This window comes from Clupea harengus, chromosome 19 (assembly GCF_900700415.2).
Source record: "Clupea harengus chromosome 19, Ch_v2.0.2, whole genome shotgun sequence".
Classification (NCBI taxonomy): domain Eukaryota; kingdom Metazoa; phylum Chordata; class Actinopteri; order Clupeiformes; family Clupeidae; genus Clupea; species Clupea harengus.
This window is the reverse complement of record NC_045170.1, coordinates 23189694-23215688: the sequence shown is the minus strand read 5'-3', so window position 1 is coordinate 23215688 and position 25995 is coordinate 23189694. Positions and strand designations below refer to the sequence as shown.

General features: G+C 41.3%; 1 protein-coding gene and 1 long non-coding RNA gene across 2 annotated transcripts; both read right to left on the bottom strand.

Moving 5' to 3' along the window:
* Positions 1–3922: 3922 nt before the first annotated feature.
* On the bottom strand, positions 3923–4682 carry LOC116224935. The gene is made up of 3 exons (XR_004165800.2): positions 4454–4682; positions 4310–4370; positions 3923–4230 (listed from the first exon to the last, which is right to left on the bottom strand). It is a non-coding gene; the product is annotated as an uncharacterized LOC116224935 (long non-coding RNA).
* Positions 4683–11631: 6949 nt separating this feature from the next.
* LOC105903607 (XK-related protein 8-like) lies at positions 11632–24680 on the bottom strand. Its single transcript, XM_031585806.2, has 5 exons — positions 24653–24680; positions 23918–24052; positions 14048–14336; positions 13266–13456; positions 11632–12478 (listed from the first exon to the last, which is right to left on the bottom strand). The coding sequence occupies exons 1-5, from the start codon at positions 24678–24680 to the stop codon at positions 11745–11747; spliced, it is 1377 nt and encodes a 458-aa protein (XP_031441666.1). The 3' UTR covers positions 11632–11744.
* Between the last annotated feature and the right edge of the window lie 1315 nt (positions 24681–25995).

The following is a 25995-nucleotide window of genomic DNA, read 5'->3' as shown; positions in this document are numbered from 1 at the left end:
CCCCCCTGGCGCCGCCCCTGCTGCGGGCGGAGATCGAGACAGTGACGGACTCCTGGCTCAGCATCGCACTCAAGTCCCTGCTACTCATCCAGTCAAGGTGGGAAACCCCAAGCCTTACCACCCACACCCAAAACATTAAAGTCATGGTCTATGTCGCTGGTGGAGTTTTTACCCATTTTGAAGTACAGCAGTCAAACAAATACTCCCCACCACCCTGCACTGTTCTCCCTAAAGCGGCCACTAGTGGATGCATGCTGGGCTGGACTGGGTTTGGCAAAAACTTTTGAAGTCGACGAGAGCTATACGTAATGCGTTATGGCACCACCTCACGCAACAACTAGACCCATCTGCTAGCTATGATGGGAAGCTTGCACAGTATTCTATGTATGGACATCATGGCAGAGGCGACGAAGAAACTGAGGAAGGCGTTGTCAGAGGAAGCGAGGATGAGGGGAAGAAAGAGAGAATAACCGAGCAAGAGACCGAACAAGAGTCAGTCTTGGACTGGCTTTTACTTGTTGGCGAGAGCTAAAAGTTACAAAGGATGCAAGTCAGATGCGAGCTGGCATTCTTTCTGTTGGACTAGTCAGTAATAACGTATTAGCTGTCTTGATGTGTGTGTGTTAGGAAAGTTTATCATAAACATCCCTGCAAATGTTATTTATGAAAGAATGCAACGTAGGCCATAACCTTATTGACGTCATCCCTGTCTCATGGAGATTCGTAGTTTTTACAGATGCAAATAGTCATCGACCTTAGTCCTGTCTCAGGCTAGCATCCAAATAAAATCCTCTCACGTCAAAAAGTCTTCGTCAATCTCATGCCAATAAGCCTTGGCAGTTTGCAACCTTAAAAACGTAACTCAGCTAGCTTGTAATACATTACACCGTCTAATATATATTAAGCATGTCGCCAACGACATTTTGTTAGGTTACACATACTCAATATTCAAACGCTTAGAAAACAATGTATATGGGCTGAAAATGTGAGCAGTATTTCAGTAAAACTAAAATTTGTCATTCTTCTTTTCTTATTCTTTGTGATGTTAGCGTTCATCTACGATGCCACAATAAATAAAACTATGCAAAGTCATATTTGTGTAAAATCTTGTGCTCCGTGGGCCATCTTGTGGTTTTTTGAGGAATCGCATTTAAGAAAACTCTCCGTGTTAATGAAATTGTGAGAAATCGTTGGTGATTTCGTTCACATCAACTCTACAGATCCTCGGATTAAAGTATCATTAACAATTACGTTTCACATGTAGGCCTATAGTCATGATTCTACGAGGCACCGTGATGTCATAAAATAAATAAAAGGACTACACCGGAATGCTGCGCTCGTCTAGTGAGCGTCGTTTGGCACTGCCGTCTGTGCAAGTACGGCAATCCAGAATTTTCAAGTAGTTCCACGTTGGTGGAACGAACTGCCTAGCACTACCAGAGCAGGCGCGTCCCTCTCTACCTTTAAGAAGCTTTTGAAGACCCAACTCTTCAGAGAGCACCTCCCTTCCTAACTGGCACTTCGACTAGTGCTCAACTTATAGCAGTTACATTCCTGCACTTCGTTTTTTTATTTCCTATTTCGTTTTTCTATTTCTTATGTAAATTAGTATTTATTGTTACACTAGGTCTCTATTGCTCGTAGCTTGACTGTTCTATTCCTTGTACGTCGCTTCGGACAAAAGTGTCTGCTAAATGACTAAATGTAATGTACACGAACACTGCAAATGTAAGTGAATAAATAAATAAGCACTAAACTCAATCACGTTGATATAGCTATAGTGGAATAGAATGGACACATCTACATCCTGCAACAGTCCATCTCTGCACCGTTCAAGTCATAGACATATATAGTTGAAGTTAGATCTGCGTTTACTCGACGGTGATCGCTTTCCGCTTTGACAGGACTCGTTTACGAGTTGCTTTCGTGTAGATTCGGTCGATTCCGACTGCACACGTCACTACGGTTGCGTGCCCTTATAAGGAGCTGGCAGGGCGTGTATGTATGCAAATTCAGGAGCACGAGAACGCGCTTTCAATTTAAGAAAACTCTTCCGGGGGAGCACAGCCCAGAAAACTTCTGCTGCGTAGGACCACATTTTCAAGCGTGCATGAATTTGGCGGATGTCTTTTGCTTACGTTGTTTTTCCGAAGCCCGTAAGAAACATTTCAGAAGAAACTTGTTCGAGAATGAGGGCCAATGTATTCAAAGAAAGGCTGCTGTCTTGTTCACAGGGAAAGACAGCTGCTTTGAGTGCATAGTCTCCCGGTTTGGGAAGAAAGTGACGTACATGGTTATTGGGGATGACCAGTGGTGGAATGTAACGAAGTATTTTTACTTCGTTACTGTACTTAAGTAAAGTACAGATACGTAAAAATTTACTTAAGTAAAAATAATAGTGCATACTTTTTACTTTTACTCCATTACATTTTTTAGCTATTATCTATACTTTTACTCCGCTACATTTCTACAATATGTATTGTTACTCGTTACATTTTATGAACACAGTTTCGCCAAAATGTTGCCTACACAAAACTATAGATTGCGTTGCTGTTTTGGAAGTTTAAATCAATAAGGTGGCTCTATCAACTCCAACGATATCAGAGTGCACGTCTGGCAGCAGCACTAGCGGTAGCTTTGCTTGTTATACCTGAACATTCAACAGACAGCCTGACTACTGCCTAATCAACATGGATCCAGAGTCGGCCTGAACTGCGCCCTCTGATATGAGCCACCCTTGGCCATATTATGGCGTCAGTTTAGTGCCAAAACATAAGTGCGAGGAAACGTCTATTCGAATGAATTTCAGGTTTTCGCAAGCGTGAATTTCTTCTGCGCACTCAATTTTAGCAGCCGCGAGAGGAAATTCAACAACTGCGAGCGCAGAGACTGACATACTCTCGCGAAAACTTGGTCTGCTCGCTCTAATTTATCATACGCTCTCGCGAAAACTCGGTTCTTTGAATCTCGTTCAGTAAAATGAACGAATATTTTTTCGAGTCATTCGTTCATTTCAAACACTAACAACATAACACTATCATGACAGTCTGGATGATTTGAAGTGGTAACACTAGCATTCAATTATCACGGCAAACTATTACGCTGAACCCTAAGTTCGGTAAGTCAACCAATCAATTTTCAGTGTGGGCGGGCTTTTATCTCTTCTCCCGAACCGAATTAATCAGTTCAGTGTATCTAGGAACAGGAGCACCATGGCAGAGGGAGAGTAAAATGAAAATATAAGACACATTTTACAACAGACTATACAAAGGTGTACCCCTGTCTTAGAAAAGTAAATCACAATGACAGTCATGCTCGCTGTACAATCTGTAACAGTGACTTCAGCATTGCCCATGGCGGGTTAAATGACTAAAAGACATGTTGAGGTGAGTTCAACAAGTTTCATTTCATGTGCATATTATTCAGGCCAGCTAGTTGCCAGGGCTACATGAAAACAAACTCCTTAGACCTGTTTAAAGTTGCAATGGAATAAAAATAAAAGCAGTTTAACATAAATAGTATAAGCAGCATATAAATAGTAAAAGTAATCTACATATTTAAACATAATTAACAAAGAATTGCATAGAATGATATCATGCTTTTATATCTTTTAGGGACCACAACTTGTTAGGGAGCGCAGGGAAATAGGCCTAGGCCTACATGTAGGCGTGCATGTGTGGCATAACAAAATGGAGTGGAGCTAGGAACAACAACCAAATGAACAGAACACAAACAGGACTGAGGCTTACCAAGTCAGGCAGGTGTATTACGAGTGGGGTATTATCTCCAGGACACAGCAACCGTGCACTGCTCACACCAAATGCACACAAGAAGGTGAATCCACATCCACACACACACACACACACACACACACCCTAAATTAGTTTGAAATCACACACACACACACACACACACACGGGAGATGCTACCACCACTACGGTGGGGAATGATGGACTACCTAGCCCTGCGGCACCCAGTACAGACAACAACACATTGAATACAAAACAAACAGAACCAAACCAACAGTAGCCACCTAAAGATGGCTACAAATAAACAGAAAAGAAATACGAAACAACCATTAACACACACACGCAAACACACACACGCAGGAGCAGCTCTTTCAGACAGCAGCTGCCTGGAAGGGGGGCGAGACGTGAAGGAAGACGAACATCAAACGATACAATCACTAAAAGCAAAACAGCAGCGGCGTCAACCCACCCAGGCCAATTCCTACAAGAGAGATTGGAGAACGTTACCGCCACACAACGCTAGTAATACATTTAAAAACAGAGGCAGCAAGGTAGCCTACCAGGCATCCAAGGGCATGAGAAGCAGGAGGAAACAGGCAGCAGCTACTCTGTGTCCGCTAGCTAAATACAAAGTATAAAACGTATGGGTGAGTAGCTAGCTAAAATACAGCAACCGTTCAAGCAGAGCAAGGACCCAAACATACCTGTTTGTGGCACGCAGCGAACGTGTAATCCGTTTGAGTGAACAGGAGACGGAGTAATAGCTGACAACCCAAACCAAACAGGCTTGAACACACGACGAACAGGTGGACTTGAGCTTAACGCAACAGGTACCATGAAATGACGCATGCCCAGATTGTGTCTTGTTGTTAATTTATAGGGTCACTTAATTACCGGTAAATTAAGAGGGACGGGGAGAAGTAAACAGGTGGTGCAGTGACGTCAGGTTTAACCTGTCCTGCTACACATGTAAATAGTTGTTTTTTTTCCCGGGGGGTGGGGTGGTAGGTTCGGGATATCTCCCTGAAATGACTTTTTGCAGGTTGGGATGTCTGTATTAACTTTGCAAATAATCCCTGGTAGTCATCCGCAGAATTGTAAGATATAGTGTGAACAGTATTACAGATGGTAGGCACAATAAGTACACCAATCTTTCCAATTAACAAATGTTGTTGCTTATAATTACTAGTAGTGACATCCAGGGGCGGCCCTAGCACATTTGGCGCTCTAGGCGAGCTTCACTCCTGGCGCCCCCCCCCCCCCAATAAAAAATATTTTTTCCCCCACGAAAACGGAATTGCAACTTTCAAACGCTATTTTGCCCTGTAAGACTGCATTTCTTTCACATAAACACAACAACGATCGCGACGATGAACAAACATTAATTCAAGAACAAATCACTGAGAAAATGTCACGCCTGTGCTGGACTACGCTCCGGCCACGCCCCCTGTTCAACTGTTGATGGACACACACACACACCTCCACGTCATCTTCCCAATCGCCTGCAAATAATGTTTTCTTAGTCTTCTAAAAGTGAATCTAAAATGATATAACAAAAGTATGTATTATCATAATTTGTTAAATTTAGCTATTATGTAGTTATTAAGCATTTTGGTGTATTTGGACAGCCTGACATTTTTTTATTCCAAGATGCATAGCTCTTGATTAGTTGAATCATGTCTAATTAAACTGGCTAGCTCGCTCCACCAAACCTAAAGCTGTCCAAATTTGTTTACTCAAATTTTTATGACGCAAAATGACGCAAATTGCGGTAGGCTACAGCTGAACTTGAACTGATGTTTCGACTGAATGGCAATAACAAGGAACGTCACAAGTCACTGGCTAGCTAGCGTTAGCTAACTAGCAAAATTACATAGGCTACAATCCATCCGCTAAAGTTGACAATACAACACTTGGATTTTTACCAGTATTCCTCACTTGTTGACAAATTGCCGTGTTTGGCTTCCTTAATGGGTGTGCTATGCAACGAGTATGATATGTGTAGTGTTGTTGCACTGGCTATTGGCTTTATATGTGCGCCCCTATTTTAATCGTGTCTTTTTTTGTATAATGTAGAATAAATGGACATATCATTTTTGATATACCCGCCTCTGTAAAATCCTTAAAGAACTATGTGACAGGGAGTAGGAAAACTTTCAATGATAAGGTACATCTTTTCTTCTTAACTCCACTAAAGTCCCGGGGGCAATTCACGCATTCGTGAACGTTTTCTTATCTGGAATTCATTCTAGGCTAGAACAGGATTTAAGGATTTACCTTGGCACGTTTCTCTTCTTCTTCCTTTCTTTTCTTCTTAAATTGCGCCCCGGATGGCTTTTGCCTCTTCATTATTTTGTTCTTCAAAGTTTCTTGAACACACATACACTCTAATCAAACGCCTCACTGTGCTAGCATGTTGTGACAATACCAAGGACGTACGTACCCCTTCCGTTTTCGATTTTTGGCTCATTTTACCCTAATGTTAGATTTTTTTTTTATGTCAAAATATTGGTTGGAGATATAGAAGGGGGCGCAAAAAAAACTCTGTCCAGCAAAAAAAAACCACAATTCTTGTTTTTTTTTTTGTTTTTTTGCTGGGCGCAGTTTTTTGCGCCCCCCTCTGAGTGGCGCCCTAGGCGACCGCCTATACCGCCTGTAGGAAAAACCGCCCCTGGTGACATCTGTAGAGGCATTTATTACCAGTAGCTATTTCTTTATCAAAATGGCACAGCCTAGACATTAAGAGACAACCCATTGCGTGAGTACTTTTACTTTTAATACTTAAAGTAAATTTAAAAGTAAGTAGGCTACTTTTTACTTTTACTTAAGTAGGATTGTTGATGTAGTACTTTTACTTTTACTTTCCTGGGTACTTGTACTTTTACTTAAGTACTAAACTTCAGTACTTCCTCCACCACTGGGGATGACCGCGATGATGATTTGCGGCAAAACAGGTATCTCACTATTACACACTTTCCGAAATATCCAGACCACAACTGTCCACGTGCACAGCGTGCTGGCCGTCACTGAAGGGCTATGTTGTTCTGTGATTCCCCTTAAAGCACTTGCAAGGATGTCTCATGATGGCACACTGCACTTCATGTGTTCCTGCGTTTAACCTCAGTCAGTTAGACACTCCAATAAGGATGTGAACATTTTTTAATGAATGGGTAGTTCCTCTTTTCAAACCCATTTTAGTTTTTTGAATGGGGTTCTGGTTAGAATCGGTTTCAGTTTAATGCCGCCTTGCAGTGTTGGTAGAGATTCCTCTTTTTGTACAATATTGATGCAGAAGTTACTGTGCAACGTAGCGAAACTATGTCAGTTATCGGACAGTGTCAAACATCGGTCATTTTGTTGAATGGATTAACAATCTATAACTACAGTTTAATAATGGATTCACATGACAACGCGAACATTGGCTGATAACACACGCCGTCCGATAATTAACACCGTTACGATAGTGGTCCAGAATTGTCCTGACAACTGTTCTGATTGAAATGAAGTAAATAGAATTTCACTGCCCATTCATGTCTAAGGCAACAGTGCAACATGGAACAGGTACCTCCCTATTACACACTTCCTGAAATACCAAGACCACCACTGTCCACACGCTCAGCACTGTGTTCTGTGATTCCCCTTAGCACTTGCAGGGATGTCTCATGATGGCACACTGTACTTCATGTGTTCCTGCATTTAACTTTAACTCAGTCAGTTAACCACAGTCACTCCAGTAAGGATGTGAACATTTTGGAATGAATGAGTTGTTCCCCTTACGAACTGATTCAGTTATTTTAATGGGGTTTTGGTAGAACCGTTTCCAGTTCAATGATGCCTTGCAGAGTTGGTAGAGATTCCCCTTTTTGTGCAATATTGATGCAGAGGTTACTGCTCAACATAGTGTTACAGAATTATCCTGACAACTGCTCTGAATGAAATTAAATAAATAGAACTTCACTGCCCATTCATCAACAGGTCACTCTCCTATTTATTGGCCTTTTGACCTGTAGAGAGCACAAATTCTCAGAAAATAGAAATAAATGCAAGCATAAAAATAACGTATAAAATAAATACAGAAATGGCTCCTACATCATCTATACTTGTCTATATTCCCAGTCTCGCTCTCTCTCTCACTCACTCACACACACACACACTATATATATATACAGTATATGCTATATATATATATACAAATAGATCATGACAGCTGCCACTATGGATTTGAATGGGCGTTGGTGTGCTTGGTAATGCCATTGAGAACCAAACTTGGAGAACTGGATGACTGGATCAACTGCCATTGGACACCTCCTGCTCCTCTTTCTCCCTCTATGGCAGCTATCCTCCTCTTCCTCCTCCTCCTCCTCCTCCTCCTCCTCCAGTCAAGGCAGCACAAGGTGACAAGAACAGGACATCTTCTGTTTCATTTTCATCTTCTCTTTTCCACTCCTGATCATACCCAATGGAGTCTCCCCACCACACACACACACACGCACGCACGCACGCACGCACGCACGCACGCACGCACGCACGCACGCGCACACACACACACACACACACACACACACAAAGGCCCGTCGGGGGTTGTCGCTCCAGCTGTCATGTTTTCACCAAAGGAATGACCAAAGGCCTCTACAGTTTTTGTGTTCTTGGAACAAACAGGGTTCCCTTTTGTAGCTAAATTCTCGTAATACACCAGACAGAAATCCACTCCCTCCACTTCACTGAAGCCGTTTGGGTGTGTTGCTGGCCTAGCATCATCTTTCTGTCCAATAAGAGTCCCACTTAAGAGTAGTAGCAGGAAGCAGGTCTACAGAAAAAGACAGCCAAGCCCTTTTCAAAGAATGCAGCTCGGCTGAGAGGAATTGGCAAAAGGGTTTCACTTCCTGTGTGAGCAGCAGGTCTTTAGAGGTATTTTGTTTCCCTTGTTCCCCTTGGCTTTGAATCTCCCTCATTGTGGCATCAGTGAGAGATTATGACTGAACAATTCTGAGCCGGAAGTCATTAGAGCATTGTTTTTTTACTCATGCAGCTTGGTGATTAAGAATGTGTACACTCTATTTGATTGTTTGTTTGTTTGTTTGTTTATATGTATGTTTACTGTGTGTAAATTGTGACTTTTTGAACCCATATCTACGTATGATGTGCATCATCTTAAAGGGATTTATTGAAAACCGTGTTAACCTATTTTACTTCAGTGTATGGTTTTGATTTGAAGTGTTCTTTTCTTTGTTGGTCATGTAAGCCTTTTATACCATTTATATTCTATGTATGTGTTCAAACTAGTGCTGTCAGTTTAACGCGTTATTAACGGCGTTAACGCAAACCCATTTTAACGGCGTACATTTTTTTATCGCGAGATTAACGCGATTTTTTTCTTTTTGGCATCGCAAACTTTGTAGTAGGCTAACTTTACGGTTTGAGTGAATGGTGAGCGCGATACGGCGAAATGGATGATAAAAAGCTTCTGAATGGAAAGTTTACTTAAACTTTACTTTACTTTAAAGTTGTGTTGTGCAAAAGAAGCAAGCTTCACTGTTGTCTGGAAATGTCAACAGGCAGCTGGCTGAAAGCAAAGAAGTAGTAGGCTTACCTTTTATTGGTAACCTAACTGTTACGGTTCATTGTTTCTGAAATAAGAGGCCTGACTGCTAAGTCCTTGTTTACCTGAAATGTGCACTTTATAATTTTATTTTGTACCGCCCTGTTTGGCAATGTTGGTTTTCAATAAAATAAAACATTTGCAAAAAGCAAGCCAATCCACTTTTCCATGTTGATAAGGGCATTAAAATAAAAATAAAATGATGGAAAAAAATAAATAAACGAAGGGACATTTAGAATAGATAAAAATGTGCGATTAATCGCGATTAATTTTGAGTTAACTATGACATAAATGCGATTAATCGCGATTAAATATTTTAATCGTTTGACAGCACTAGTTCAAACCTTTTCTTTTTAGTCTAGAATAGCTTTGTATTCATCCATGCACAGGAACTATCATCTTTTTAAGAGGTTGCTTTTAGCCTACACACACACACACACACACACACACACACACACACACACACACACACACACACACACACACCATCCTGCTGATTGTTAAGCTTGCTCATCCTACTCTTCTGTTTCTTCTCCAGCGCTGTCCACTCTTTCGGGGTCCGCATAATGTCGTAGACAGCGAAATGCAATGTCAATTCTGCAGCATTGCTTATTTTTCCCCCTTCATCTTGTCAGGTGGACACTAAAGGCATGTGCTGGCTACAGTGAGGTACTGCTGCATGCTGCCGCACAGACAATCACTAAAGGTACTTAAGGATGGATTCAGATGATAGATTTAATGGTTCTGGTCAAAGTGGCATTTGACAGGTGCTGTCATACATGACGCTCTAGGCTTTCTGTTGCAGCAAGACCCATTATTCCAGGTGAGCTGGCCCCTTCACAGATGCGAATAGGTCAACAACATTGTAAACATCGTAAATCTGAAACTGTCTTTAGTTACTAATCTTCATGTTGACTTTGACATTTATATACTATACTATACTATGTAAATGTATGAACTGTTTTAGCAATAAAACCTTACGAGAGCTTGGTAAATGCAATGAATGGCATTATCTTGATGTGTAGGTGTTCAGAACATTGCAGCTTCTGTTGACCTGTCTACCTATATGATACACAACCTGCAACCTCTTACCAAAAAAAAAAAAAACACCTTGTCTTTGAGTTGTCTCTGAAGAGACTGAAAGCAGCTTGGAATCATTTTGCGTTATTGAAAAGTGCTTTGGCATAGCAGTGGTCAACCTGACCCTTGACCCTGATTGTGCCTGTTCTTCATGTGCGTCCTGTTTTGCATCATGACCTTGTATATGAACAGCAGAGCGTAATGAAGGCACACTGTTTACTGGGACACATCTCAACTTGACTCCTATATCATATGTACAGTGAGACAGAATTCTTAAATGGCCTCTTTCAACATTTTGTTTGTTTGTTTGTTTTTCCTTCTCTCTGATTGGACCGGAATACTGTTCAAAGGCCAACAAGGTTTTCCTGTGTACTTCGATAATGACGCGCCTGTCAATGTAAATTAAAACGGTCATTATTGACTCATGGTCTTTTGTACTGCAGTGATGGCCTACACTTAAACGATTATATTGTGCTTACTCTTGTTTTTGTCATGGTCATATCTTATTACTGCAGGGAGTTACTGCAGGGAGCAGCACATGAAGTGGTCAGTGGTGTGAAGCAGCAGGCTAACTTGTTACGGTGCAGAACACTCAATCGCCCCACCTGGCAGCAGTGCTATTTGGTCAACGCTTAGCTTAGCACACCTGTAACACACAAAGGGCCTAGGTTTTGTTTTAAGGTAGAGCAGAGTTGACCAGCCAAACATATAAAAAACGTAATGTAGCCAATTGATCATACTATATTTTTAATGATTTGGGTCGGGCTGTCGAGAATACATGATTTCAGTGGTTAGTGTATATGAACTACAGATAATATGATACACTACATAATACATATAATACACATTCATTCAGCTTTATTTTTCAAGGAAATTATGACATTTGTAAACAAAAAATTACATCATCGGTACAGTAATACATTTTCATAACAAGAAAAACATACATATACATGTACATAAAGACATAGAGGTAAATGAAAACACTCACATACATGGAAAGGAAACTATTACAAGGAGAAAATATCATGTGTAACCTGTTTTTTACACAGGAGGTGATCCAGCAGAATCTGGTAACAAAGTGATAAAATGAAAATGTGATGAAACAAAAGAGACACCGACACTATTGTTAAAATACCCCTTAGGTGCTTATTTTGTTCCAGGGTTGTTGGTCCACAGTAGTGGAAATACGTTTTTTTTTTTTTAAACTTAGAATTTGTCAAAAGCTACACGAAATAATATAAATTAAAGAAAAGAAGCTGTTCATTGCAGCACTGTAATGGAATGTGTCTTGCTGCTTAAAAACAGATCATTCAGTGCTATGAGTAAAAATTGTCAGCCAGTTTCTTCCTCCTCTTCTCGGCTCCAGTCAAAGGCCTCTGTGAGGGTGGTTGCAACATAACTGGCAAACGAGTATCCACTGTGTCCTCACCTACCAGCTCTTCCCCTAAGCACGCGGGTGCTCTTTCATCATCTCTAGACTCTTCAGTGGCTGTTTTGTTAGGATGAAGTATTTTGTAGTATGCTATCATCACCATGATTCCTACTGTGTAGGATCCACCCACTGAAATAAACACTGCCAGTGCTGGCATGCCGAATATAGACGGATCCTGGTCGCTATGCCAACACCACCACCACCCCAGCAGGAGCATAATGTCTACTGCTATCATGGAATGATAGATGATTCTCCTTCGTTTGGAGCCGCCATGGGATACATTGAACCAGCTGAAGTACCAAATGAGAGCTACGGTGGCCCGGTAGAGCCATTCCCCGCCCGGGGACTCCATGAAGTCCGTTTTCTGACGCCAGGCCCAGAGGAACAGTGTGAGCCACAGGCAGATGAAGTGGACTGCAATCATACCGAGGGGCAGGGTAGAGGCAAACAGGGCTATTGCTGCCACACGTGGGGCAATTAAGAGGAAGTTCCACAAGAAGAAGACCAGAGATGAGGTCACCGTCATCCGAGCCTTCTCCGTCTGGAAGGAGCGCATGGAACGGTGGTACATGACCACGCTGATGGAGATGGCAGCAAACGAGCCCAGAGTCTTTAGACCTTCAAGGAAGAAGACAGGAACGTGTGATCCACTGTTTATCACACTGTAAGGGTGCTTTTGAACACCTCAGAGAAAACACATTTTGCATTTTTTCAGTTAGCAGGTTTTATCCAAAGTGACTTGTAGTACAGGTGTGCCTTTTCATTAGTAGCCTATGTGTGCTCCCTGGGGAGCAAAGCCATGATCTTTGCGTTAGCACCTTGCTCTACCAGCACATGCTTACTCATGGTTATTTTAAGCCAGGCCATGGGAATCAGTATTTCCATTCTCTACTTGTCACCTCACATAAGTCAAATAGTAGGTTCAGGCTGTATATCCTGTTAGCAAGGGTGGTAGAAAGTGTGCTATGTGTGCAAATATTGGCCTGAGGCATGTTGTATTCCATCTTTTCAGCACAGCTCCAGACTGCATCAGCTTTCAACTATCAATTAACTAAGTCTATTTATCAATACTTTCAGTTAGAATGTGTACATACATTTTTGTATGAAACTATTTACATAAAAGATTTGTTTGTTTTACTGTACTTTTCAAATTCCCCTGTACCATGCACACTATATGCTTTAAGTAAATTGTAATGCTGGTTAGACTGACTATTACATGTTGTTCAGACAATACAGTGGGCTGATGATTCCAGATGTTCCAGACGGCACAGTGCATACATACATTCTTATATAAAAATATTTACATAAAAGATGTGTTTGTTTTACTGTACACTACAGTGTCTATCCCCATGAGTTAATCTCTTCTGAGATCTCTGGATGGTAAACATGTGATTGACAGCAGTACCTGTGACCCACTCCACGTTCTCCCTCTGCAAGATGATGGTGATCATGAGGGTCAGCTGAGGAGCGCTCTCTGAGAACGTCTCGATGAGGCGCAGCATTCTGAGGTCATGGGTCAGGTAGACGGCGATGCCCTCCTTCTTGGCTGTACGGGTCTTCAGGTTACGCAGAGAGATCTCCATCACGCCGGCAAACCTGTGGTTATTAGAACAGATGGGATATGATGAAGGCTAGCAGGGATTTAATATACTTGCTAGGAATGGTGTGGGTACTGGGGTTTGGTAAGTTAAATGAAGATGAAGTCCACCAATAATGAATGAAGTGAAAGGAAAATATTTGTATCAGTAGGCCCTGTTTGAACATTACATTTATCTTCCATGAAGTTGTTTAAGTCACACTCACAATATGTATGATGTCTTTACATTTGGTTTAACTTTTAAAATAATATTCTTCTTATGGGTAGAAATGGAAGACAAAGCTTTGGTACACATTATCACACCCGTCATTGTATAAGGAAGTGAATCAAATCAACTACAGAGCAACTCTGTACATTGTATGCATTAACATAAGTGTGTCTAGCTTCTGTGTGGTTGCGATCAGATTCATTCCGCTGGCAACTTGTGTGATGGAAATCGAAAACAACTGCATTTTCTGTAGAAGGTTACTGCTCTGTGTGGTAACAAAATACCCTCTTTGCAATGCTAATAAATGAATTCAGATCAAGTGACAGTTAGACATAGTGGTTATCTGAATGCAACAGAATCACAAACGTTCTGAATCACCAACCTGAGGAAGACTCCCAGCTGACACACATGGAGTACCCCACAAAAGATTCTATTCTTCAAGTACTTTTCCAGGTACATATATTTGCTGAGGCACATACTCTCCTCTTCCGAGCTATAGTTATACCAAAGCCAACTGAATATCTGCAGCAGCACAGATGATCCCAGTAATAAAAAGATCAGCACTCCCATACTGACATAGTCTTCCTCCTGATAAAAATCAACAACCGCCAAAATGTCAAGCACCATGTCCAAGAAGAACAACACAAGACCAAACATGTTCAACATAAAGTCTGAGACAGGATAGAAAAATATGAAGTCGTCCTCCATTCTCTTGGGTGTTTTGCTTTCCTCTTAACCAGAAATGTAATCAGGAACAGCAGGAATTCTTCCTGAGGTGTTGAAAAAGAGTGATAAAATAGCCTCCAGCAAAAGTTAAGAGTTGTTTACACAATGCACACACTGACTTCCTCGCACCCAAATATCGGTAAAACTGCTATAATGTCCATGGTGTGGTTCCCAGGGCGTGAAAAAGATAGTAAACTCCAGAACTCTTCCAACTCAAGGCACTTTTTAATGTTGAGGTCTGCCTCTGCCACTGCTTCCTTCTATTCTGTAACATGCAGAACTATCCCCGTCACACATGCCTCAGTTAATCATGGGGCATCCTGGTACACCACACAGTAGCATGAGAAGAGCATGTTTAAAATTCATGACTGTGGTCACACACACACACACACACACACACACACACAATCCTTCATATGAATTGGAAACCCCAACACCACATATGATCGTGGGCTCAGTGTGAAAGTCATGATCAGACAGACAAGGCAGTCATATTTGATCTACAGCCTGACCCAAACCACTCCTTAACCAGTGGGATATGTGATATATCACACTTTTCTCCTATTCTTTTATCATCGAGATGAATCAATGACACACTGAAAAAATATGTATCCCTGCTCAACAGGTTATGGCTTTAGAGTGTATTCACAACTTGAAGGCAACTTGAAGGCATTCACAACTTGAATATCAGCTATTACTAGACCCACAGAGCCCCACAGCACATTCTAATGTGGCATAATTTAATGTGAAGCAACAATTAGCTCAGACTCACATGTTAACAATCGCATGGCTGGTGATTGATTTCTTAAAACTCTGAACATTTCAATAGAGATGTTCAAAAAAAATAACAGTATGTGATGTCATGGCCTGGACTTTAACACATAAGGTGCAGATATTTGTAACAGTTTCATCTTGAACATTTGAACATCAGACAGTTACTTCATATTTCTACACAGTGAGTGAACTGTACCGTATCATCTCTAAAAACAACTACTACAATTACAGAGGACTATGAGTGAGGTATGTTTTTCCCCCAAAACATATTTAGACTATAAAAAAGTAGTTAGCAACATTCACATTTTTGATGAGCATAAAATACACAGCCTACTATTTAAATAATTCATCACAATATTAAATATAAAAAACATACTGTTTTCTGTAAAACATGGTACAGAATAGCTAAAAAGACAAACAAGATCAAATATTTCATGAGATTTACAAATCTGGATTACATTATTTTTAGTGATACCAAGTGCAAACATGAGTGTGAATGATCACAACTCTGAACAATATTGTAATTGATTGTGCCCTTCTAAGTGGTAGGGAAACAGTGAAATACACAGCATGTGTAGGGCTCTCTAGAAATGTGCTTATTGCGACAGTCCTACTGCTTCTTCATTACTAAGCTATAACCAGGTGCCAGGACTCAGTTTCCCAGAACTCTTAAGTTTAGCTTCTAGCTATGATGCATTATTTTAACCTTTCTATGTTAAAACTAGTGCTGTCAGTTTAACGCGTTATAAACGGCGTTAACGCAAACCCATTTTAACGCCGTTAATTTTTTTATCGCGAGATTAACGCGATTTCTTTTTTTTATTAATTGTTTTTTTTTTTTTTTTTTTTTTTTTTTTAGATTAACGTCCTTTTTGGCCTCGCAAACTGTGTAGTAGGCTAACGTTACGGTTTGAGTGAATGGTGAGCGCGATACGGCGAAATGGATGATAAAAAGCTTCTGAATGGAAAGTATACTTTTAAAAGTTGTGTTGTGCAAAAGAAGCGAGCTTCACTGTTGTCTGAAAATGTCAACAGGCAGCTGGCTGAAATCAAAGAAGTAGTAGGCTTACCTTTTTATTGGTAACCTAACTGTTACGGTTCATTGTTTCTGAAATAAGAGGCCTGACTGCTATGTTCCCAGGAAAACTTGAAAAAAAGAAAATATTAAGCCATGGTTTAACTGCACTATAGGCTGAGTCCTTGTTTACCTGAAATGTGCACTTCATCATTTTATTTTGTACCGCCCTGTTTGGCAATGTTGGTTTTCAATAAAATAAAACATTTGCTTAAAGCAAGCCAATCCACTTTTCCATGTTGATAAGGGCAGTAAAATAAAAATAAAATGATGGAAAAAAAATAAAAAATAAATACAATTTAGAATAGATACAAATTTGCGATTAATCGCGATTAATTTTGAGTTAACTATGACAAAAATGCGATTAATCGCGATTAAATATTTTAATCGTTTGACAGCACTAGTTAAAACCAATTCGTATTCCCTTTCATTCATAGTGGTTGGTTATAAGCCAATCAGAACTCATACATTTCTTTCAAAATACTAGTTTCCCACTTTAGAGCTAAGTATCCCAGAATTCCGAGAGATGAGGCAGCTAAGTTTCTGCTCAGCTTAAAACCATTAGCATAGTGTTTAGGCCGCAATGTGAAGCACGAAAAGTCCTTTAGAAAATGAATCCCGCTCCACAGGCGTGCATCTACACAATATTTAGTTCATAAAAAAGAAAGACTCGTGCTTAGCTACCAAAAAAAAATTTGTCGCTGACTTTCCAGTCAATTTTTGGTGCGTCTATGTTTTATGCCGAACTAGTTTCTTCAGAGGCTAATAGGATCTTGGTCGCGAGTGGTGACACTTTTCGACACGTGATCATGCTACACCAATAAGGTAGCTGCTTTTTGTCAACAGAGTTGCAAGATGGCGTCCACCATGCCTTCATCGAGCAGTACGGAAGACGAAGAAAATACACCGGAATGTCTTAATAAATCAAAAAACAAACATTGTTTTATGCATATTACTTCAGTCAAGCACGAGGAGGTACATTATTTCACCACTACACTGTGGTATACATACAGGACAAGCCTACAAACGTGGCTCGGGTTGGAGGGTGAGTCTCGGGACATGGCTGAGAACTTCAAACACTGTGTTGATGTGGAGTTTGAAAATATTCCCGAGGATGCTGGCTTCCATCACACATGCTACTGTAGATTTACGGACAAAAAATCCATCGCAAAGGTGGAAAGACGTCTCGCACGTGAAAGACAAGAAGCGACGGAAGACCACGAGGCCATTCCATCGACTTCTAGGGGCACGAGTCCAACAAAGAAACTGCGATCCAGGTCAGGGCTGCCAATCGCAGGCTCTGGCCCCGTTCTTCCTGCCCTGTGCATAATTTGCCAAAAAAAGAAGAAGTTCATCAACCGAGCAGGCAAACGACAAAGGGATCCTCTGTCAAAGGCTGAAACATTAACAGCAGGTAAACACACATACACATACACACTGTGGTTGAGTGACTGAAAGGTACAATTATGTGTGAGATATGTCAACAAACTCATTGAGTTATCCTTTTTGTTTTGTTAAGGCCAATTGCAGAAAGCTGCAGAGTTGAAGGTTGACCAAAGTATTCTTTTGCATATAAAAGACAAAGACTGTGTGGCTCTGGAGGTGCAGTACCACAAAGGCTGTTATAATCAGTACACCAGGTTTTTGACGAGGCCTGAAAAACCAGAGAAAGAACCGTAAGTTATTTATTATATTGCATTTCAAGGAGCTACTAACTTAACATTATACAAGTAAACATTCAATCTGCATTCTGTTGTATGTGCACACAATCACAACACTTATTCATTTCTTTCCTTCTCATTCATATGTGTTCTAGGAATGAGCCCACGTTTGATGTCAGCTATAAGATATTCTGTGAGAGGATCATTCGCCAAAGGCTGCTTGTCAACCAAGAGGTGCTGAGAATGGGCCAGCTGAGGAAGGCCTTCATTGAACTGGTGAAAGCAAATGAAGGTCTTGATGCTTCAAACTACAGGTAACTGCAATGCATTTTTCTCTCAAGTCTTATTATTTGTCACGTGCAAGTCCAGCTTTACACAACATGTGTGTGACAGGCCTGAGAAACTGTACCAGTTGGCAACAAGGACAATAGCTGATGTGTGTGTGTGTGTGTGTGCGTGTGGTGTGGTTTGTGATGTTGTGTGTTAAATGTGCTGTATGGCAGATAGGTTCTAGCCTGTAATGTCTTGTACCACCTCCACCACTCTCTGCTTTTCACGATACTCCTGTGACTCTTAATTGTCACTGTTTTGTTGTGTTGCAGACAGTATATGTTGAAGAAGAGGCTGATTCGTGATTTCCCCCATCAGTATCAAAAACTTAGAACGGTCACGTAGAGCTGATGCAGGGTCACAACGCATGCAAATCTTTGGCCCGGATCAGAGGACCCCAACCCAATGGAAAAAGTTTCTCTCAGAAGGAACAAATAAGGAAGCACTTGCCGAATTCCTGTATGTTGCATGGAAAAATGCAGACCTTACAATAGTGGGCAAAAACCTCTGCTTGTACATCGCACATACAAATCAATGTCACTGTGTGACTGTTAAGGAGGGTGTACAGTCTGTTCGTGTTGTTGAAGACCTGTTGTTGTTTTTACATGCACAACATGCTGCACGGGAGCATAAAGCTGTCATTATCAAGAGCTCTGACACTGATGTGGCCGTCATTGCTGTAAGTGTGCAGACAGATTTGCCATGGTGTCATCAGCTCTCGGAACCAGTGTGTGTTCAGCCTTGATCGGAATTCACACATTCTCTGGGTGTGACTCCACAAGTGCCTTTTATGGCAAAGGAAAAAGAAAGACATTTTCTGTTGCATGTGAGAAAGATGAGTACCTAAAGGCTTTTAAAAGATTAGGTACTAACTTGGAGCAGTCAACATTTGCACTTCTTTGCCAGTATGTATGCCACTTATATGATCAGCCAGCTGCCGATAATGTAAATGAAGCTAGGTACAAGGCTTTCTGTATGGCATCATCAGCCTTGCCAGAATTATGCATTCCCCCTACTACTGATGCCCTCCATCAGCACTGCAAAAGGGCAAACTACCAGGCTGCAATAATGAGGTCCTGTCTCAAACAAAATATAAGTGCTCCATCACCTGCTGGATGTGGTTGGCAAATAGAGGATGGGACCTTGCACATCACCTGGATGACCAGAAATCCGGCCCCTGACAGTGTTTTGCATGTGATACACTGCGGCTGCAAAGGTGCCTGTGAGACAGGAAGATGTTCCTGTTTTTCTGCAGGACTGTGTTACACAGACTTATGTCGTTGCTGTAATTGTGCCAACACAAAAGAAACTGAGGAACTGGAAGATAACTCTCCTGACACTGACAGTGAGGACTGAGTGTCCTTAATCTGTTATTTCTTATTTAGTTTTGTACAGTTTTATATATCATATTTCATATTTTTCATAAAGATTGTTTTTATGGTTCATCAGTGTTGTTTTTATTTGTGGAAGAATGAATGAATGAATGAATGAACGAACGAATGAACAAATGGTCATTGGTATAAGTACAATTACTGCCTTTTATTGATACAAGGAAGGAGGTTTATTTGTCACATACATAGAAATACTAACGTAAAGCATGTAGTCATTGTGTGTGTTCAGGATACGGAATGCTTGAGGAAAGAAGCTCCTCCTCAGTCTCTCTGTTCTGGTCTTGTAGCAGCAGAGACGTTTGCCTGACCTCAGTGTTTTGAAAAGTCCATGGTCAGGATGTTAGGAGTCCTTTACAATACTTTGGGCCCTGGTACGTAGTCTTCTCTTGTAGGTCTCCTGCAGAATAGGGAGAGGTGCTCTGATGATGCGGTACTGCAGTCACAGGCTGTACAGTTCCCATACCAAGTGATGATGCTGTCAGGACACACAGTTGATGGGTGCTGATGCTCTGAACTTCCTCAGCTGACGTAGGAAGTACAGTCTTTGCCTTGATTTCTTCAGTGTGTGCTGGGTGTTCACAGTCCATGTTAGATCGTCAGTAAGGTGTATTCCCAGGTATGTCAAACTTGATCTAAATGACTTAACATAAGCATAACATTATCGTATATTTGCCTCATTGTTCTTATTGGACGCGGCTATGTATACAGCACTATTTAGAATACATTTAGCCCACTTTTGAGGATGTTCGGGTGTTTTCCTCTTTATCGGTAACGTTGAATCTAACCACAGGAGCCGCCATCTTGCCATTCTGTTGACAAAAAGCAGCTACCTCATTGGTGTAGAACGATCACGTGTCGAACCGTGCCACCACTCACGACCAAGATCCTATTACGCTCTGGAGAAAGTAATTCTGCATTAAACATAGACGCATCGAGAATCGACTGGAAATTCAGCGACAAACTTTTTTTTGGTAGGTTAGCACAACTCGTTCTTTTTTATGAGCTAAAGATTGTGTAGATGCGCGACTGTGGAGCGGGTTGAAACGAAAACAGTGTTCACATTACGGCCTAGTTTGGAGACTTAAACTTTGAGTGGGCCCAAATATTATAAAGTAGTTAAGAATTGTATGTGCAGTATATTTGTTTTGTCTATATTAGTCTGAGTAATAATTGCCTGCTGCTCGTGAGTGTGCCGCGGAAAAAATACCGGACGAGAGGACAACAAATATCGCAAAGCGAGGGTAGCCTACATCGCCTGCTGCACCCGTGGCTTGCCTTGACTGGACATCATTCTACTGCCTGGTTTGCGTTGGCGAGAGTTTCGCCATCTTCAGCTCGAGGTTGCGTGAGTAGCCTACTCTGACTTTGAAAGTGAAACCAGTGAAGGATAGCGACACGGGACTGTGTACCAGCAGCCTGCGCAAACTATTTGTTTAGCCTACTGACATGGTTCACTGCCTACTTTTGGATGTTACAATGTGCACCCAACGCACCAATGTATTTAGTATCCAAGCGCTTGGTTAGGATAAGAAGGTGTCATTCTGTTTTCATTTGAACTGTCACATATGGGTTATATTATTGCAAACTTGCATATATTTCATTTGGACACAAAAGGTAATTGATTGGTGAACTTGTTGTAGTTAACTGAAAAGCTTGTGGAGTTAGGGTTAGGGTTAGAGAAACAACGTTTAATTGTAAATTAAATTATCACATTGGAGACGGTTCAGATCAACAGACGTGAAGGGAATAGCATAGTTTAGATAGATGTATTTTTTCAATGGGTTTGGTCACATGCCATCAATGCTGTAGTGCATGTGTAACCCCTTTTTCCCGGTGTTCTAACACACATACGTCACATACGTCACATACGACATTCAATTCCTTTTCATGAAGGGTATGAAAAAGGTTTGCACCAAGTCCGATTTGATATGTGCATTTGATGTTTAATGAGCTGGACTATATATACATGCTTTTTTGTGTTTCTGAATCCATATTCAACCAAAACCCTCTACAAGTTACGAACAAGGGAACAATAAATGTTGTTATGTTCAAAGTCCCTTACATGGTTGTAAAGTGCTTTAGTTAGTATAAGCTGCATCTGTCACTAATTTAGGAACGTAAACATTAATAATAGTTCTGGGGAGTTACATATTTTCTACCAGGAACACTGGTTAAGTAATTCTTCAGTCGAGGCACCGCGCTAGTTAACAATAGTTACATTTATCAAACTCTGAGCTTTCTAGCCCTAACTGGTAGACAGGAAGTCCAATGTCATCATCATTCAGCCTGAAACCCAGGATCCTGTTTATGCTATACGAGAGTGACGTATGTGTGTTAGAACACCGGGAAAAAGGGGTTACACATGCACTACAGCATTGATGGCATGTGACCAAACCCATTCAAAAAATACATCTATCTAAACCAGGGGTCTTCAACCTTTTTCAGCCCAAGGACCCCTTGGCTGAGAGAGACACTGAGCAGGGACCCCCACCCCCGCCGCCCCAAATTTAGGCCTGATATTCATATATTTTATCTGGAACTAAGTGTCAGCCACACACACACACACACACACACACACACACACACACACAAACACACTCCCCTACACATGTTTGAACATAATGATACATAATTTGTAACACACAACTCGTTTCAATTTATTCTGTTCATAATTTTATGATTTGTTTTCTCCCTTACAGTTAGCCATTACTCTGTATTCAATGAGGGGGGGACAAAGAATTGAGTAGCTTGAGAAGCTTAAGTATGGATGAAATATCTCATACCTAGTGAGAGGCCTGACGTTTGACAATTCATCACTCATGTCTTTGGCAACAAGATTTTCCCTATGAAGCATTCAGTGCGTCACACATGGCTCTTGCACCGTCTGTGCACATCGCGACACATTTTGGCCAGGGTATATCATGTTCACGGAAAAAATTGTCGATCACTTTGAAAGTCTCTGAACTTTTTTGTACGTCCATGCAGCTGCTTACAGAATATAAATTCCTCCTGCATCTCATTTTGGTCGACAACCACACAAACGCTAAAAGCAGAGGGTCGTTTGACACGTCTGTGGATTCATCTAATTGTAGTGCAAAATAATCTGCTATCGGGAGTTTCGCGACTAGTTGTGCCCTCACATCAGCTGCCAATTCATCAATTGAAAGGGGGGAAAAGCAAAGGGATGCTTTTCAGTTTTTTTCAGGTACTCCTCCTTCCCAAACATCTTTTTTCACATATTACTAGCTGCTGGCAATATTAAACTTTCCGCAATTATGTATGGCGTTTTGGTCTGAGCGACACGTAATGCAACTTGATAAGAGGGGTTTAAAGCTAGCTCGCCATTTCTTTCAAGTGAGCATGGGTTGTCTCTAAGTCTAAGTGTCGTTGCAGCTTTGATGGCTTCATACTTTCGTTTGATAGCACGGGAGAGCAAACCACGCACACTGGTAGTTTGTAGGTGTCTCTTTGTAGGTGAAGCCAAACTTCAGATAATTATTTGAATATTTACGTGTTTTCTACAGTTTGCGTTTTTGGGTATTAAGGCATGTTGGCATCCTCTGAAGGTAGATCATCTGAACCGCCATCAGTGCTGTATGACGTGGAGCTTTTGTTCCGAGAAATTACAAAACTTTTAAATTGTATGGTTATGGCAGGTAACGTGTTTTGGCACCAGATAGCTAAATGTAGCTAAAAGTGCATATGTTGCCATGGTAATCAAATGATCGCGTGAAGATTAATGGGTAGCCTATGTATTATTTTATAAACGAATAGAAAGCAATTGTTACGATCTGTTTATGTTTATGTAGCCTATTGGACGTTTTTAATTTTTGGAAGAGGGAAAAATGCTTCAGATGAAATAATTTGGCGGACCCCCTGCAGTACCTCCGCGGACCCCCTGGGGGTCGCGGACCCCCGGTTGAAGACCCCTGATCTAAACTATGCTATTCCCTTCACGTCTGTTGCTCTGAACCGTCTCCAATGTGTTGGCAGTGTAAAAAATTCTAGCATGTCTGGCCATTCTCCTGTTCTGCCCCTCAGCAGGTGTATCTGTCTGTGTGGACATGTCTAAACAGGACACAGATCCGTCAGTCTCTAGCTTCTCATCCCTCTTTCCCCGGGGTCTCCACAGTTTAGGGTGGAAGTAGCAGTAGTATAGAGCCTTCTGTGAAGGTACTGTGAAGAGGGTGGTGGTCATTGCCCAGAATAGATAGCAACCTGCTCAGGGTCCTTCTCTCTGCCACTGTTGTGAAACACTCCAGTTCAGTGCCAACAACAGCTCCCGCCTTCCTCACCAGCCTTCCACAGGAAGTAGGCCACGGAGGACCCCCAGCCCTGTTTGGCCTTGACGGGGAGGAAGGAACGCAGCGAGCGGTGGTAGTCCACCACTATCCAGGCAATAGATGTAGTAGAGGCAACCACACTCACACCTGTGGGGCAAAAACATCAATTCAACATTTACTATCAAGTAGGATCAACACTTGCAGAATCTGATTCTTCTCTAGATCGCCTACACAGTATACTGCAGCATAAAAATGTTATCTAGCACACACTGTTTGGTTTACAGGTATACTCTATGCTCGCCTTCCCTTTTGCTCCCGTTTGAGACAAAAGGAAATAGTACCTCTCTGGTATACACCTGGCCCTAAGTAAGAGGGACCCAGATCCATTTATAAGGTCTTTGACAGCCCACTTTAAAGCAGCAATAAGGAGTTCTGTTCCAACTAACTATCTATCTATCTATCTAAAAGGCATGCAAAAACCTTGCAAACACGAGTAACAGCTCAGTTGACACTGAATAGAAGCTTGCCAACACACTAAATGGTATCTTTAGGCAGTATAGCTGGCAATGTCATGCTATGAAAGCTTTTCTTCCATTTTTGCAGGGTATTCCAGCCCGGTACACAAAACTACATAGGGCTAGCTAGTGGGATGTGTCTTTCACATGACCATACGACCAATACTGACTATAATTATACTACAATGTTGAATAACAAGTGAAAGACAATTGTTTATTGCTTATTGTTTACCTGTGTAATTCCAGTTGAAGGCGATCATAGCCAAAACTCAGGGGGACCTGGATGAGGCCGAGCAGGCAATTAATACTTGTGTGATCGGTGATTATGATTATTATTTCCTTTAATTGTTTAATGTTATATTGATTTACTGTTATTATTACTGTGATTTACGAAATAACGGGTGTAATTCCTGGGGTTTTATGTTATTAAAATAAATGATTTAAATTTGACACTGAATTTGTGTTTCTTAATGTTTATTATTAGAAAACATCAACACATCCACACACATTGTCCATGTCACAAGAGTCTTCATATCATATCCATCTGCCATGGAACAGCACCAGCTATAACAGTGCTCAGCTATGTTCAAGTTCAGTACATCTACTTCATGCTGGGCTATAGCAAGCATATATACCCTCCTTGGTCTTTCTGGATCCTCCATCGTGGGTGTTCTCTACGGTAGCCTAAAATCAACTGAACCCTGTGTGACGGTCCCAATGCGACCGCACATGACCGCACATCTACCTGGATCCACGACCGCTTAAGCACACACATTGCACTTGCATACAGTCACGCATGAACACACACACACACACACACACACACACACACACACACTGATCTACATACGCAACTATTCCTCCCATTCTCCAGGACCGCTAACGCACACACGCACGCACTTGCATACAATTGCGCACACTCACAAACACACACACATGGATATATACATACCGTAAATCCTCAAATAGTGGCCGGGGCTTTTATTTACTTAGGCTGCACAGCGCACCGGCCTGTATTTTGGGCAGGCTTGTATTAGGGGCAGGCCTTTATTTCTTAGTCTCTTCAGAATGTTCAAAAAAGTTCTGCTGATTTGAATGGGGCACCCCAACGTTAGCAGGTCTGTCATTTCTTGATATTCACCACTGCGAAAAGTTAATGACCGCTGTCATTGGCAATTCTAATTCACATCTTTCATATCATTCCGCAAGAAGTCCGGTCATTTAACGTAGCGGAAAGTCATTGGAACTTGAAGTCAGCAAGTAATGGGTTGCTACGCAACACCTGGAACGTTAAAGTTCTATTAGCCTGAAGAACATCTTTTTCTTAGAGGAAATCAGAAACGGCAACAAAATCATTAAAAAGAGGTATTTTGGAGGAATGTTTTCTATCGTTTAGGCAAGTAACTGTATAATAACAAATTTGCCTTGTAGGCTGAAACATTTCTTTTTTTTATTGCAAACAGCCATGAAATTAGCCAACATGAGGACAACATGTATTTATGAAATGCATTCAATTAAATTGTGATGTCTGCTTTGTGCTGATGGACTGATTGTGGTAGGCTACAGTAAAATATT